Source organism: Neopelma chrysocephalum, unplaced genomic scaffold (assembly GCF_003984885.1).
Source record: "Neopelma chrysocephalum unplaced genomic scaffold, ASM398488v2 Primary Assembly neopelma1_59, whole genome shotgun sequence".
In the NCBI taxonomy this organism is placed as follows: domain Eukaryota; kingdom Metazoa; phylum Chordata; class Aves; order Passeriformes; family Pipridae; genus Neopelma; species Neopelma chrysocephalum.
Genome location: NW_020897714.1, coordinates 24500288 through 24517032, shown reverse-complemented (window position 1 = coordinate 24517032; position 16745 = coordinate 24500288). Strand labels below are relative to the sequence as shown.

Below are 16745 nucleotides of genomic sequence, written 5' to 3'. Positions count from 1 at the left end.
AAGATCAAGTGCTGTGCTTAATAGAGCAAGATACTTTGTGTGGATGAAGGGAAGGTGATTTAAGATGTTTCTTTAAATTCAGCTTAGCCTGATCTTAGAGATAATGACTCCTACCATTCACCTGATTTCTGGAGTATTCCTCCCAGTCTCTAGAAGCATACAGAACCATAACTTTTCTTGGAAAAGGCAGTAGTCTAAAGGAAAATTCTTTGAGCTATAAAATGATGTTTTCTGTATCATGCATGCTGTTGCTTATCCTAGAATTTGTTTGCCTTTTTGAAATGAGCCAAAGACTTGAGTTATCATCAGAAATTCCTTGGGTTGTTTTGAGCTGCAGTAATTTAAAATATTAATTTTATTGTCATATGTTAAGCATTACTTTATTTAGCTTATCTTCATATATAATGATGTTGCTCATTTAATGTGTTTAGATATTCCTCTTTCTAACACTTTCTGAAGTTTAATTAGTCTTTTCTAGCTTTTGGTACCAGCTGTTCATTTTATTCACTTTCTGATAACAAGTCTCATATTTAGCTTTCTTCTGACTCTAAAAATAATTACCATTATGCAGTGTTTAGAAATTAATAATACCCTTGAAATATATTCGATGCCTATTTGTGAGCTTTGCCACAGTTTTCAATAGGAGCAAAACCCTATCAGAATTGCAGTGTATATATGGTTACAGATACATCCTCTGTTCTTGCATAATTAGAGTTAGGAAGAATCGTGTATTGTTTATGTAGTTTCATGTAAAACTATGCTGAAAGCAAACCAACATTTCAACTTTTCTTGTGTTCATTCCTTCAGCATAGTTTTGTATGAAACTGTAAGTACTTTAAAAGCGATGTTGCTTTCTTTAGCTACTACTTTCTTGACATATATTCATAATTTTTTTAATTCTATTTGCCTTTTTTTCAAAAAACTTCTGCTACTTAAACTGCATATTGTCATCTTCAACAAATTTGTACTTAATCAAGATTTTTGCCAGCATCCTTGACACAGGTACACATGTAGCTCACTGGCCTCGAGCCGTGGATTCCAAACACTTAGACATGTGTTTCCTACTTGTGGTTCTTTGAGCTGTATGCTGTCTCTTAAGAATACAGGCTTGTGAGAACTGCTCAGCTGCTTCATGTTTGAGTTCTTTCAGCACTTAAAGTAAACCATGTGGACTAGTTAGCTGCTTTGATTGATTATTTTGTCATATGCAAGTGTTTTTGATGTCTATTTTGACATCTTATTCTCTTATTAGTTCTTTACCTTAGTACTAGCAAAAAGCAAGTGTAAGGTTGTTATTTCCTCATCTTCCTTTTCAGGTCATTCTGTGATAAAGACAATGCAAGTATCATCACAGTAATACTTTAATATTTAACAGGTCTGCATTTTAACGCTGATTGGCAGCTCTGTAGTAGCACAAAACAAGCAGAATATTCCAGTAAATTGTGACATGGAAGTAAAATTGCAAATAATGCAATTTTTTTACCTTTAAATCACTTAATATCATTTGACTTCCATGTTTAGTGTTTCTTTATAACTGCTTTTGTTTTTAAACAGGGAAATTCCAGGTTCAGAGAGTGTAAGGCAAAGTAATATTGAACATTATTTCTGATTAATGCTTTTTGAGAGCCACTTCTCTTGGGCAGAAATTGCCCAAGGTGCCATCTGTGGAGTATGTGCTCTATGGGAGAGAAAAAAATATATGCTTCTGCGGCACCTGATGTATCTTCCTGCCTTCATCCGGTCAATTGCTTGAGGAGTCTATTGGTCAGCAGTAGGCAATTCGTTATAGTTCTAAGCAGAATTGTCTTGTGAACCAGATCAGTGTATGGATGTGCTTTTGTTTGCAGATGCTTAAAAGTTAGATATATGTTTCTTGGTTTTTACTTTGAAAATAATAGTTAAATATTATATGTAATAAATATTGGGTCTTATATTTTAATTTTTCTCTCTGCAGTGTTCTTTGAAAGTGTGAAATCAGAACTCAGGAATGGATCCTCAGAGTACTCTGATATTTCTGATTCAGAAGAATCTGAGCCTGATTGCACTACACAGGTATAGCTAGAAAAAAAGTCACAAAAGTTAATGAAGCCATTAAATATAATTTTACTTACACATTTCAAATTTGTATGGTCAAAGTTTTTGTTAAAACCGTAATAACAAAGTATTTAGTTCTTGTTCAAGTTAATATGTCAGACTTAATGTTCTGCCTCATTCTTCATTTATTCTAGTTTTGAGAAAAATTACAAGATATGCTGTCTTGAACCAAATTTTATGATCTCCATTGTCATTGCAATGAGGCTGGCAGGGTATGAGCCCTGTTCTGGAAGGAGCAGTCTGAGAAAAGTTAGATCCTAGTTGCTTTGTTTATTTCTTTTAAAAAAACTCTAAATTGTATCTTTTGAATTATGAGTATCTACCACACAAGTTTCATTTTAGTACATGATTAGTTGGAAACAATTTTACAGGTATTCAGTTTTTTTAAATAAACTGAAGCAGCTAAATCCTCTTCAGGTATTTTAGACTACTGGAAGTAAATGGGAGTCTTCCATTTGAGTGTCTAGATTGTAGTGATTTCTTTAGAACTAAATGAAATATAAATGCAAACACATGCATATTTGCAGGCATATATTTTAATACAATGTGCATATGCATATATAAATATTGTAATTATTTTTTTTGTTTGCAAATTTTGCTCTGACTTAGTAATTTCAATTTTTATTGGTTAGCAGTAGGGTGGAGTGATTACCTCAGATTTTTGTTTCATGCTTCTGAAATGCTAATGCTTTGGTCTTTCGTTCAATTTTCAGCCTATTATTAAACTTTATAAGAAGTCTTCAAATTCCTACTTTTTCCATAGTGGTCAAGATCTTTTTTTGATATTTGTTGTCTTTCATCATTACTTTATCTAAATGTTGGAATAAATGATAGGAATCTTCATGATGTGGCTTCTTCTGGTCTAAACTGCATTGTCAGCAACTTTTGTTGTCAGCAGGTTTCCTTTTCTAAGACACAGAATCATTAATTACTCAAAAGTGATATATCTCATCTTCACAGGAGAATGTAGCCAGTTTTGGATGACTTTGTAAATGAATGAATGTTTTATATTAATGCTATTTACTCTCTTAGTTCTTCCCATTCTCTTCTGCTTTTTAATTTCTAATATCTAATGGAATAATTTTTCTGCATGTTTGAGTTTGTCTTTTGTAATGACATATCCAAAATGAACTCTCTCAGTAGCTCCTGTAAATCCTTTAATGTTGTTACATTGTGCTGAAGATGATCTTAGCAAAACAATGCCTTTATTACTAACATTGAATCATAGTTATAATTTAATTGCCCATTTGTGTCACTTTCTAAGTGTCAAAGATTAACAAGCTGCTCTTGTGAATGAAACTATTGTATAAAAATATCCCTTGGTGATGCAATGCACTTAATTCATGCCAGTTCCGTTTTTGATGATAGTGATGTCAGTCTTGAAGGATCAGAACATATCCATGTTCCGATTTTCCACTTTCAACACTTTTTTATTGAGTGTTATGCATATTCCTTGGCTTGAAAAAAACACTGTGATGTTCTCTGTACTTGTTGAAAATAGATTAATCTGAATTACCAAGATGGAACATATGTATGGTAGCCCTTGCTTCATGTAAAGGCATATTGAGTCACATATGGTTGCTCCACCTTTGAGAAGCTCCTGCCCATACAAGCTGTAATCTCAGCAGGAGCCGAAAAGCTCTTTCATTCATGAAATGAAGGCTTTGCCACTGTAAGAGAGACAACAGCTGTTGTGTCTCTGTTCCTGCTGTGCTCTGGATTTACCTGAGAGCTTCTGTCATTCATTAGAGAGATGGTGGTGCTGCAAGTTAGATTTTGTGAGAGCAGGAACCAGAAGCAGTTATTTGGGGCAGAATGTGTCCTGTTATATGTAATATGCATCAGTTCTGGCTGCTGCTTGGAACCACACTTCTGGGTTTTTTTCCTCTGCCTTGAATTAGTGCTCTCTTGAAAGAGAATACAATAATTTGTATATGGTTTAATATTTGTGGTGGTTTGTAAGAACATGGATTTTGGAAATGCTTTTTATACTGCTGGAACATGTCCTCACCAGTATTACAAAATTTGGATGTATATCATCTCAGTTGCTATATTCAAATCAACTGCATTCTGAATACTATATATGTGAAAAAGTTAGACCTGAAAGCTTTTGAATTATTCACTTAGCATAAATTAAAGTAGCGTCTCCATTTAGGGGGTCTGGTGACCATTCTGCATTCTGTTTCCTCTTGTTTCAGCAGAAGGATTCCTCCACAGAGGAGTCAGAAAGCTCAGGTGATGAAGAGAAGCAGGAAGTAACATCAAATTTCAAAGAGGAATCTAAGGTCATGAGAGACCTTTGTCAAAATACCCAGAAGCCATCCAGAAATGAAACTCCCAGTAAAAAGTAAGCACATTGTGGGCATTTTTTATAAACCGTTAGACCTTTTCACGTATATTTATTGTTCTACTTTATACCAATGTAAAAATCAGTCCTTCAGAGGATTCTCTTTTGAACTGCTTACTACTCCTTTTTTTTTCTAGGGAATGTCCTACCTCGACAAGTACAGAAGAAGAAGCTATTCAGGGCATGCTTTCTATGGCAGGATTGCACTATACTACATGTTTACCAGGTCATACTCAAAGCACAGACTGCACAAATAAAAGAACCTCCCTTCAGGAACACAGAAGCTACGCCAGGAGTCGGCATAAAGACAGACAGCCATCTCAGAGCCACAAAACAATAGAATGTGGTAGGTGTCTGAACTATGACACTGCTGCTCTCTGCTTTTGGACAGACTGCTCAGCATAAGCACTTAAATTTACATTTTTAGATTTGTAGTCTTTATATTAGTAGTTTTTAATCAGACTGACATTTAAAGCTGTGTTCTTTGGTTTTGTTTTGTTGTTTTTTTCTATAAAAAATAAGTGTTACTTCTGAAAACCGGGACAAACTTAGCTTCTCATCAGAATACCCCTTCTAAATATTTCCATCTAAAAGTTTTGCAGTATCCTTATAAGACTGGCAAAGTTTTGGCTAGACTGAAAATGTAATCTCTTTCAGAAAAGACAGAACCTTCATGGTTGCAGCTTTCATGACAAGTGTGTTGCTTAGATATTTATAGGAATCTGCTTGGTGATTTTTCATGTGTCTTTGGAAGGCATATTTGGCTTTACTCCTGAAATTCTGCTATGAATACAGTGCATTAAAAGAGGAGAATTCAGAGGTCATTTTTTTTGTCAGTGGCATTTTGATGTCTGTGGAAAGCAAACATCTGTTAAATGCATTTTGGGAATGCAAGACAGGAGAACATTAACACTAATCCCCTCAAAGGAATCAAAATCACTTATTGGAACAGAGAAAAAGTCATCATTTGTGAACATTCTTTGCTTGAGGGAGAAATGGAAGAGGATTATAGTTTTGCTGATGTGAAACAAATAGAACCCCGTCAGCAAGCACGATGCTGATTCAAAGAACTGATAGTATGTTGATATTTGTTTACATAGATAACAGGAAAGCCTAATGTGATGTCATGCACTGTGTTCTGGTAACTGAAGCTGTAGGTTATTCAAACCCACCAAATGAATAAATAAATAAACCCACAACCAGCAGGAAAAAAAAAGCCAACACAAACCTAACCAGCAAACCACACAGACACATACAGTGTCTGTCCACCTTTGTAACTTCATGAAAGTCGTAAGATTCAGGTTTCCAGATTGTGGTGGATTGACTCAGGCCGGCAGCTAAGCACCCACACAGCCTTTTGTTCTCTCCCCCACCACTGTGGAATGGGGAAGGGAGTAGAAATAGCAAAAGTGATAAGATTAATGGATTGATATAAAGACAGTTTAGTAAATGAAGAAAGGAGAAAAGAAACAAGTGGTGTAAAGGCAATCACTCACTACCTTCTTCAAGCAAACTGATGCTCAGTCAGTCTCTAGTCAGGGGCTGCCTTCGACTGCCTTTCCGCCAGCCTCTTCCTCTACCCCAATCGTTATTGCCAAGCATAACATTCTGTGTCTATTCTGTGGTATGGAATATTCCTTTGGCCAATACAGGTCTGCTGTCCTGGCTATGTGCCTTCCCAATCTCTTGCCTACTCCTACCCTATTGCAGTGAGCAGAGGAGCAAAAGAGAAAGTTGTGACACTGTGCAAGCACTACTCAGCAACAGTCAAAAGTTTGGTGTGTTATCAACACTGGCTCAGCCACAAATTTACAATACAGCATTATATGGACTGTTAGGAAAAAAATCTGTTCCAGCCAGACCCAGTACATCTGTCAAACTACACAGGTGAAGACGAAACTGTGCTTGTTAGCTAGCAGGTTTCATAAAACCTTTCAGTCTCTATAAATGCAAATTGAATTGGTGTCTTGGGATACCCTTAATTTTACAAGTTAACTGTATTGCAAATGTATTTTCAATGCAGACACTTCTTCTGTAGGCCTATCAGCACAGTTCTTCCTTATATTGCACCTGAATATCACATCAGTGCTTAGGAAAAATACAGTCAATAATACCTGAAAATGAAATGTCCATCTTTCTATGAGCTTCTCATGATACAAAGCCATGGTAGAAAACTGCAGTTTAACAAAGCAAGTAAGCTGTGTTCAACATCAGGGCTTTGAAATTTGAAAGATTATATTTGTCTGACCTTCTTACTGTGGTGTATTGATCCTTAATTAGGTTTATTTGTGCTGTGAGATTTTTTTCCCAGTGTAGTGTGTAGAACCAAGCAGCTGTAAATTTTAATTTGTATTCAGGAAATATTTTCCATTGGATTTTCCTTTCTTTCTTGTTTTGTTTAAGTCACTCAAATGTAAAATTACCTTTGTATTCTTAGTTACTGATTTTAAAATTTAGGCTTGTTGAACTTCTCTTTAGGTAGGTCTGTGAAGGAAGAGGAAAGAGACTTGGGAACTTCAGCATGGACTAGACACCTAAATGAAGCTTCAAGGATTACCCCTCAGGTAAAGCAGTGCTTTAAACATTTTGAACTCATTTTTATAGGAGATCATGAAGGTGTAAGTACAGAAGGCACGGTAGACAGGTCTTGCCACACTGCATATCCGATGATAGATACTTCTGGTTCTGGTAACTGGGTATTATATTTTTGTCATGCTTTTTTTCATTGTTGTTGTTTAGTTTTTTTTGCTTTCAAATTCTCTTCTTTCATACTGGCTAGTATGAAGGCGTCAGGGCAATATCTTGAAAAATCAAAAATACTTTATTCAAAAAGCATGAATTTACATTCAGTTTAACTGGGGAAGCACTTTATTATTATTATTCCCAACCAGAGCTTAAGAACAAGTGGAATATGTTGATAGTATTTATAATAAAGATACTTGCTTAGGAGATTGGTACTGCCAAAATGATATAACCTTTCAACAGCCAATAGGTAGGAATATTCTTGTTTTCTGATATCCAGATGGAATCCAGCAAGGAATGATAGGTTGTGTTTCTGACAATCTGAACTTTTTTAGTATTTCTAAACTTGTCTGTATTAGAAGTATTAGAATAATTAATTAAATAGAACAATTAAAGTTGCAAAGTTACAGCCATTAAATAGCACAGTTTTTTTAACTGCATGCTTTCTAGTGTTTGCTTGGTAAGAATATGTAACTACATGGTACTCGGTAATTCCCGATTTAGCATTTGTTGTCTTATCAGCTGAATATTGAAACCAAATTACCTATTTAAGTAGTAAATACACTGGTATATGTAATTAATCTGTAGCGTTGCCCTTAAATGCATATGGAAAAAATTGCACAGAGACTATGTTGTATGTTATTTTTAAGAGGTATCTATGATGGAATCGTAAAGTGTTCAGATACTAGTGGAACTGAAATATCTTTTCCAAAGACACAAATTAGAATTAGAAAAACTGGAGTGAACTTGTAGCCAGAAGGTACTAACCTCTACATTTTTTCTTCTCATTTCCATACTAGGATGCAAATAAAACTCAAAAATATATCAAGAAAGAGGGTACATCAGAAGCCAATTATAAGGTTCAGGAAAACAGAAGCATAGTCCACAACAACAGCTTGAGTTTTCAGCATGGCAAATACACACGAGACTCCAGTCTAATTCAAGGAGAATGTCAGCTGAGTGATGGCAGCCTTAGCCCCGACAGGCCGTATGGTGAAACATCCTTGTCTGTACCACTTCATCCAACAAAGAGGCCAGCATCAAACCCACCCCCTATCAGCAACCAGGCAACAAAAGGTAATGGTTATCTTCATCCTCTTGTCGGGGGAGGGGGAGAAAAAGACTAGGAAAAGGAGCTGGTAAACTTTAAAAAGAGCTGTTAGATGCAGAAACTGAGTAAAGGACAGGATTAGACCTTGAGGAAAAATACAAAGTGAGCATACTGTGGACACTTAGATTTTGGCACAGAATGTGTGAAGGTGGAGTTAAGAGAGATCTAACTGGCTGTGTGGCCAGATGAAGCTTTCATAGTTGCAATTGCACAGGATATTTGTTGTGCATTTATTACAGGGAACAGACACAACTATTCTCTGAAACACTGACCTGAATCAGATTTCCTTATCAAAGTGAAGGCTTAATAATTCTGACACTTCAGAAATAGTCTGATGAGCATACTATTTAGTTTTCAGTGTCTAGTTTATATTCTGTAACTTACTCAAGGGAATAACTTGTGTAAAATTCAGGAAGCTCAGTTTAAGTTCTCTCCTACTACACCCATTGCCCATTACAGACTAGAAAGGTTTGTAAATAATATAATCATTTTATTTATGAGAATACTAGCCAGAGTTTAGGGAAAACGGTTCCTGGTTATTTTTTCAATTCTGATTCCCTGCTTGTTTGTTTGTTTTTGAAACTGATTCGGGTGAGAATTTTGCCTGCTTCAGCTTGAACGCTGGGTTTCATCATTGTTCTACAACGACTAAAGCTTGTTCTGAAGTTCCTGATTAAAGCACTTGATTTCATTTTTCAGGCAAACGTCCAAAGAAAGGAATGGCAACTGCTAAACAGCGCCTTGGGAAGATCTTGAAGCTGAACCGGAATGGCCATGCACGCTTCTTTGTTTAATGTAGCTGCTACTTCTACTACTGCTGTCTTTCCTACACAGACCAGTATTGAGGTCGACAGAGCCTGGAGCTGCTGTTATTCCTCTGCTTGAAGCAGACTTGCATGTACCATCTAAAACACTGCCTGATGAACAAAAACGAGAAAGAGAAAGAAAAAAAGAAAAAAAAAACCCACAAAAAAACCCAACCCAATGCTGCATTTTCACTGTGCCACACCTGCTCAGCAATAACCATACGGGAACGGGGAAATCTTCAGAGAGACATGGACTGTGAGAAATAGTCTCTCATCAGGGCTTGAATATCATTTGTTGCTGGTAGTTTCTGACCTAATTAATGAGGGGAAGATGATGAAGGTGGTTTATCAATAATTTATTTCTGATAGATTTTCACAACTTTTAAATTCATTTAAAAAAACTATTTATTTGGAAGACTTTTTCTGTGGGGGTTATTAATTTAGATTTACTAATGTGAAAGTTTTAAATTGTTATGATAATGTGTGTTTGGTGCAGTGGAGAGCCACATTAATTGTGATTAGTCTGGACTCCTAAATTTGATATTCAGGTTATAGTCTTAAATAGGGATGAGATGCATTAATAATTATTTTTTAAATTAAGGCATATGGAATCTTATTTTTTTTCCTGCTTTTTGTAAGCTATTGGCTGGGCTTCTGTTGACTTGCAAGTTGCATATTCTCTGCAAGCTTGTTTATTTTTTGACCTGTCCTCTTTATTATCAGATTTATTTATTTAATGGACTAGAAGAGACTCCTAAATACAGAAGAATCTTCTTATGTCAGTCTAGTAGCTAGCTTGTTTTAAACTGCACCTCTTTCCTCCAAAATTGAGTGCATACTACTCCTCCTGATGATCTGTCTGTGATGATTTTCTTCTGTGAAAAAGGTCCCTGAAATTGTATTTGTACAAGTTATTTAAGAGTTGGTACAAAGGAGGAAAACCCAATATATCTTTTTGGAGGAACGGGGACATAAGTTAGCATAAATGTTTCTTCAGAACAGTTACTCTGAAACAACTCATAAGATATACATTGCAGTCATAAGATTTGGCATATTACTTAATGTAGCATGGAAGAAGCATTAAAAAATGTTATTATTGTACTTTAAACACATTTTACTGAAGAGTCAGGAAAGCAGGAGAATGTGTGTTGCTTTCAAAGCTGGGTGAGACAGCCAATTCAAAGTCTTAACTGGTGCATATATAAGCATTTAAGTAGCTTACTGGTATCAGAATGATCATTTGTGTCAGGCTTCTTACAGAGCTGATAACAAATGCCCTTTCTGAATTATTGTAAATAATTTTGATTTAAAATTTGTATTTTTCTGTAATATAAAATTAAATATTTAACTTTTGAGGGACGGGGATGAAGGGGAATACCTTTACTTGATTCTGGAAAAAGGGCATTTTGTAGGGTCCAGCCAAAATGTAGACATTAATATACTAGTGAAAACAATGTTGTTGGTTGGTTAGGGGGTTTTTTGGTTATTAAGAGTAGAAATACTCCTGTGTCACTGTCCAAGTTGTCAAATTGATTTAACTTTCCACACCAGTTTTTCCTTCCTCCATATTCTATACTGGAATAATTTTCTCTTGTTGTAGTTTAAAAGCAAAACTCAGTTTTACTTTCCAGAGTACTTGTGCAGAATTATTTTTGTTTAGGCTAGATCATGAATGCCTGTAGAAATTTATGAAAATAGTTCTGATGTCAGGTGTTTTTAATTGTTGCAGGATCAAAACCAGTTAGCACTATCCTGTTTCTAAATGGAGAAGCATCAAAATATAATGAAACTGCAAGTAAGTCAGGTAGCTTTCATGGCTTTACTTCATCTGGGGCTTGAAAATTACAGGAGTGTTTTTTGCAGCCCAACTTTTACATTATATTGACTTGACTTGTTTTGTGACTTGTATGGGTGACTTTTTTTACTTTTTTTTTTGTTTGCTAATTAATGTTTCACAAAAGCATTTTTTCTGTCTTTTAAATTTTTTATTCTTCTTTAATGTAAAACAAGTTATCAACCTCTATAATATTGGGAATAGGAGGTAACAAAGGATTTCTAAGAAGAAGAAGATAAGCTAAGAGGTACTCTAAGGGTGCTGAAAATTACTATAAGGAGTTGTGGTTCTCAGGTGCTATGATTTCCAGAAGGAAATAGTTAAAAGAGAATATTTTAACTATCTTCTAATACGTTCTCACCAAAGTCAGTCAAAGAAAGAAATTGTTGTCAATATTAGTTAAAATTATATATCCATATAAATTTTCTCTGTGTTTAAACTTGAGCAAATGCCTGCCAGGCTTTGGAAACTGTTTTAGCTTTAGCATATTGAACCAAACTGTTTCCTTCCTGCTAACTGAACCATTTCTAATAATAGAAAATTCCAGTTTAGAGCAGCAATCAGATTCAGAGCAGAATGAAGAATGAGTTCTCTCTCCTTAAAGGCAGATTTTTATCTGAAGTAAAAGTATGCCAGAATAGAATCTGGAGTAAGGAATTTTAAAATATGGAGTATGCTTTCTTGTACATGTGACTGGCTTATACAGAGACTCTTTTTGACCATCCACATTATTTATCTGTACCTTACTGTTGGAACATAGATATGGCTGGACCCATATATATTATTTCTTCTTGGTTTTATTCTTTCTTTTACTCTACTTTCTACCTTTTTTTTTCTAAGTGGCTCTCCACTGTCATGAATTTATGTAATAGTCTTTTCACAGGCTGTCAACAGGCGGAGGTTCATTCGCATTTTCTTCAGATAATCCATGCTTCCAGCAGAATTTAAATCTGATGTTCCACCTTAGAACAAGTAATTTAAGAGAAATTGCCATGATGAGCAGTATTAAAAAAAAGAAAAAAAAAGAAAAAAAAAAGAAAAACAACAAAAGGGGAAAAAGAAGTCTCCTGGTAGCTTATGAAGAGGATGTGGTAACCTCACTTGTTTTGTGTACTTGTTTGTAGGGATATTTTTATTGTGTTTTAGATGAAATCACTACTGCACCAATCTTTCTGTAGATGGACTGAACCTTGTGTTGTTGTAGTGGAAAGAAATACCCCAGTTTTCTTCCTTACTGTCTCACTTGGGGTAGAAGAGGGAGGGAGTAGGGAACACTGGCTGGACGACAGAGAATCAAGCCAGCTATGGTAATTCGTTTTCAAGGATAATCTTTTTTGAAAAGTCAGGGAACTTAAATTTGGCATAAATTTTTTTTTTTTTTTTTTGTAGACAGAACAATAGGAAATGAAATATTGTAGGGGTTTTCCCAGTCTCTTAAGTTCTCATGTTCCTACAATGGAAAAAAAAGAAACAAACATGAACATGGAAAGACCACCTAGAAACTATATCAAAGACTCTTCCAGCAACTTTCCCTTTTCTTCTCCTACTATACTTGCTAATAAACCCTGGCTACAGGGTAGCCTTTGTTGACCTCTGAGGTAGATTACCTATGCAACCTGTAATACTCTACATTAATTCATTCTTAAAGAGAATTTTGAAAGGGTTAGATGTTGAGAGTTAAAGCTGTTGTTTTCTGATCACATGGGAGGCTTTGGGGGTTTTGATTTTTATTTTTTTTGGTGGTTGAAGTGCTTGTGTTACCTTTGGTAGAGATGTAAGAGAGCACAGTGTCATTATAACATTTTACACGCTTCAGCTTTCCCTAGGCTTTGCTATAAGGCATAAGCTACCTTCATTCACGAGGCCATTAAGTTGTAAATGTTGAAAATTTTTGCAGGATTTCAAAGCCAGAGCTGATGAGAATCTGGCCTACCCCCTTTTTGGTAGTTGTGGAGACTAAGCAGAACTTAAACTAGAATGACCTGGTAACTAGTGCCCTGTTTAGGCTCCACGTGCCCACCTATCTCTTCATACTCCCACCATGACCCCAAATCTTGTGTCTTTCCAGAGTCATTCACGTAATACTTCCAGACCATTAAAAGCTGTTTATAGTTCTGGGGTTGAGTGATCCCAGAGCTACTCTTTCACAGAAGAAATACAAATGGAACCAAGGGCCTTACTATTTGTTGTTAAACAAGATTAAAAGCTGCAACATCCATTTTTTCCAAAAAATAAACCCAACAAAAAAACCCCTGGTAACCCTCTTTGTGGGAACCTATGAGTGATAAGTCATGCAGTGGATGGGAAATAAAAGTAGCACTGATAAGGAAATGCATATTCTTCATAGGCTGCATTTCTGTTTGGAAAAAAAAGACTTTTTCTACTTTTAATATAAATTAAGCCATAAGAGTTTCATGCTGTGGGAAGGGAATGAAAGGGATCACTTTAAGAGATTATATTGATATGTATTGTCACTTCTGCTGGGAAATGTCTATTGCTGCCAATGCTTGGGTGAATTTTTTTTTTTTTTTTAAACATGGAATTTGAAAAAAAAGGGGCTAGTTCTTGGCTATATTTACTAGTTTTGTAGTAATGTTTTGCTGGCCCATTTGTCTTTTCCTCTCCTTTTTCTACTCTCATAGTCTAATTTCTATCTTTCCTTCTTAATGTTTCTGAAAATATTAGCTTGTCTGCTCAGTAGGGGTCGGTGTATGTGTGTCTTCCTTTTTACAGAAACGCACTACTGTGTTAAGTATTTGGCTGGGAAATGGGATGCTGCAGCTTTAAGAGCATTTTTTTCAATTCATAACAGTATTTCCCATCCTCTTTTGCCTGCAGGCAGGGAAAGTGTATGTACAGTATTTATTTTGTTTTGATTTTACTTTAAATTTGTAAGTTTCTATAAGTAGTTCATATTGATTATTCTAGGGGAAGATAAGTGGCTTTGTTTAAATTTGTATTTGATATTCAGTTTCCACTTTCTGTACTTTAAAATACTGAAATTAAAAAATTGTATTGCTTATGTTTTGATTTTAGCACTCTAAAGCGTTTAATTTCTTCAGACTTCTGCTTTTTGGTTCAGTGTAAATAGAGTAAAGTGTACAAAATATCATGAGGAGAAAAATGCTTTCCTAGGCCCAATCTCTGTGCCCTTTACTTGTCACAATTTAAAGAAGAAATTTTGTGGAGAAATGTGAGGGAATATTCTCATACTGTTTTTTAAAATTTATTCAAAGTGCAAATTTTCATTTCAATCCAAGTATATTATAGGGCAACTGAATGCATTTTGTGAAGATGTGTATATGGTTCTTGAATCCTAATATAAAAAGGAGGTGGAAGTTTTTGTGATTCGTCATATTATTAGATCTATAAGAAGGGTGTCAAATGGTATTTACATGTTTTTGCTCTTGGTTTTTGTTCAGGTTTGTCTCGTGCTGCTGATGACTGACTCATCTCTTGATTTATTGTTTCTTTTTTTGTTCTTTTTCCTTCAAGTGTGTGCAGTTTCTGGAAGAAGAGCTTTCTCTTTCACACTTTCACGTGCTTAGACATACTTGCTTTTATCCTGGATGACTTCTCTGCTGATTTTTCCTACCACATGTCATCTTCTGGTTTACAGTTGTCGGTGCTCCCTATTTTGACTCCGTGTGGCAGTGCAGTGTTTGCATGTGGGTGCTCTGCTGGGGGGTAATGGAAGCATTACTGTCTCACACTACAGCTTTGCGTAATGCATTTTCTTCTGCGCGTAGTGCTCAGTGCTACTGAACTGCTTCAGTGCTGTGATGATGCTTAGATTCCAATAGTGGTCATTTTATGGGAGCCTGAGATAAATGACGTGGCAATGGCATTGGAAGAACCAGGTGCCAAAAGGTGTTTGATGGGAGAACCCTGTTCAGCTGTTCAAGTTTCCTTTTTAGCTTGGCTTCTAGTTTACAGAGAATTTAAGGTTGACTGTAATGACCAGGAGATCTGTTCATTGACCAGGACTTCATTGTGCCAACTGCTTTACAGACAAAGGACAAGAATGCTGACCTCATCAAACCATGTAATGCTTAATGAAACAGTTTTAAAAAACTCAACAAACTAGAAAGTTTTGTGGCCTAAAGTTTAAAACATGGTAGTGTTGTAGAGTTTAGAAGCAGAAACTTCTGTGCTTTTTTAAAAGCAAATTTCGTAATGGCATAAGAAATCATGAGGAAAAATCATGAATCAAGTACGGGTGTTGAAGATGAAATATTTATATGTCTGGAAATCTGTTCCCATTGTATTTTGACATGTCTTTACATCTTTTAAATTAATGAGTTAAAACTGATTTTAAATTTGGTTAGCCCAAGATTTGCCAAAGATCTGAAAGAGCTGTTTGTCTATCAGAGCAACTATGTATTTTGAAAAGGTTTTAATCACTGTGATTGAAGAGCAATGCTACAATCTATGCATATCCATCAGACAGACTCATCTGGATTTGTCACACTGAACTCACTGCTCATAGTAATGTTTTGGTCTTAGTGATAGACTTAAGAAAGCTCCTCAGTGGGCCACAAATACAAGCTTCATACCCATCTAAAAACCTACATCAGCACCTTTACTATTTGTCCTTTTGTTTTTTGCCAGCTACACTTCAGAGATTTTTTCTGTGACTGCTGTTTAGAGACTGATAGGATAATACACTGGAAAACATGAAATATCTCAAGTGCTGCTTTAAGTGCTACTGGATAGCCTTCAGCAGCTGGAGATGTATTTCCATTAAAAGTCAGAGTTTCTGGTTGTCTGCTTTTCTGTTTGCGGAGGATGGGAAATACTTACCTGGATTGTTCTTTCCTAAGGGAAAGATGGATTTTAAAGATTTCAAGGCTACCAAATGTGACAAAAGAATTGAATTTCTAAAGTCAGGGAATGGACAAGATACTCCTCTTGGTATCTGAAGACTAAAGTTACTGGTTTTGGTTTTTAATCAACAGTATTCTATTTTTAGGTAAAGTACCCCCTTGTAAAGTGCCTACAGACTTGATTTTCTGTCCATTTAGTGAAGTTCAACTCTTTCTCTAGAGGATTTGTCCTGACCTCCTTAAGTTGTGAAGCTTTTGTGCTGGTGGCTCTTTAGTTAACACGTTCAACCAAACCTTTTCCAGTTTGTTTTGTTTAGATAGAACTTTGGATTGATGATGGAAACCTGACTAGCAGCATGAATATGTGGAAGTCAATCATGCGGAGTGTTGGTTTCTATAGAAACTTTTTTTTTTCTTTGTCTAGAAGTAATTGTCCTGGGAACCCCTGAAATTACACTTTTAGTGCTGGTAAGTAATGCCAACTGTCTCAAGCCAAAAGTTAATGAGGACTGAAACTGTAAAACCAGAATGTTATTGTTCCTCCTTCTGATATGACCAGGATTGTTTAACACCTTTGTTTCTACAATGATCAATGACTAAAGTTTTTTACGTGCAGAAAAAACAGCTGGTGATCAAGACAGTGAATGAAATCTGTCGTTGCCAGAGCTCATAGTTTTCCACCTAACAGCTGGCTACTGGGACATTTTGCTTTGTCTAGACTAAAGTCTGATTTCTCTGAAGCCAATTATATTCAGTCTTTAGAATACTGCAAATTTTTGAAGAATTGTGTTTGGCTTAATAGATCTATTTATCTGTACTGCTTCTGCTGTATTTGCTTTGGTCTTGGAAAAAATACTCTACTTTGGAACATATAAGCCAACTAAAAGAACAGTATACAAAGAGTCTGCTTGTTTGTGATGCTTTGCCCTAAAGTTTATTTCTCGTAAGAAATGTTTTGCTGCAATGACTGAGTAAAGTTCCCACC

The 16745-nt window shown here is 35.6% G+C and overlaps 1 protein-coding gene across 5 annotated transcripts in view; it reads left to right on the top strand.

Annotated features, from left to right (window-relative positions):
- The window catches only part of KDM7A (lysine demethylase 7A), an 89099-nt gene that overhangs the window by 52314 nt on the left and 20040 nt on the right, over positions 1-16745 (top strand). For 2 of the 5 annotated variants that reach the window (XR_003533735.1, XR_003533734.1), the window contains exons 15-21: positions 1955-2052; positions 4293-4441; positions 4579-4787; positions 6920-7005; positions 7984-8260; positions 8994-9440; positions 10830-10895. Coding sequence is in view for 3 of the 5 variants with exons in the window: in XM_027680525.1 (XP_027536326.1) it covers positions 1955-2052; positions 4293-4441; positions 4579-4787; positions 6920-7005; positions 7984-8260; positions 8994-9088 (914 nt within the window). In the remaining 2 variants the exon portion in view is untranslated. Of the gene's footprint in view, positions 1-1954; positions 2053-4292; positions 4442-4578; positions 4792-6919; positions 7006-7983; positions 8261-8993; positions 16663-16745 lie in introns of those variants that run through there. The other 3 variants (XM_027680528.1, XM_027680525.1, XM_027680527.1) reach the window with 3 other exon arrangements.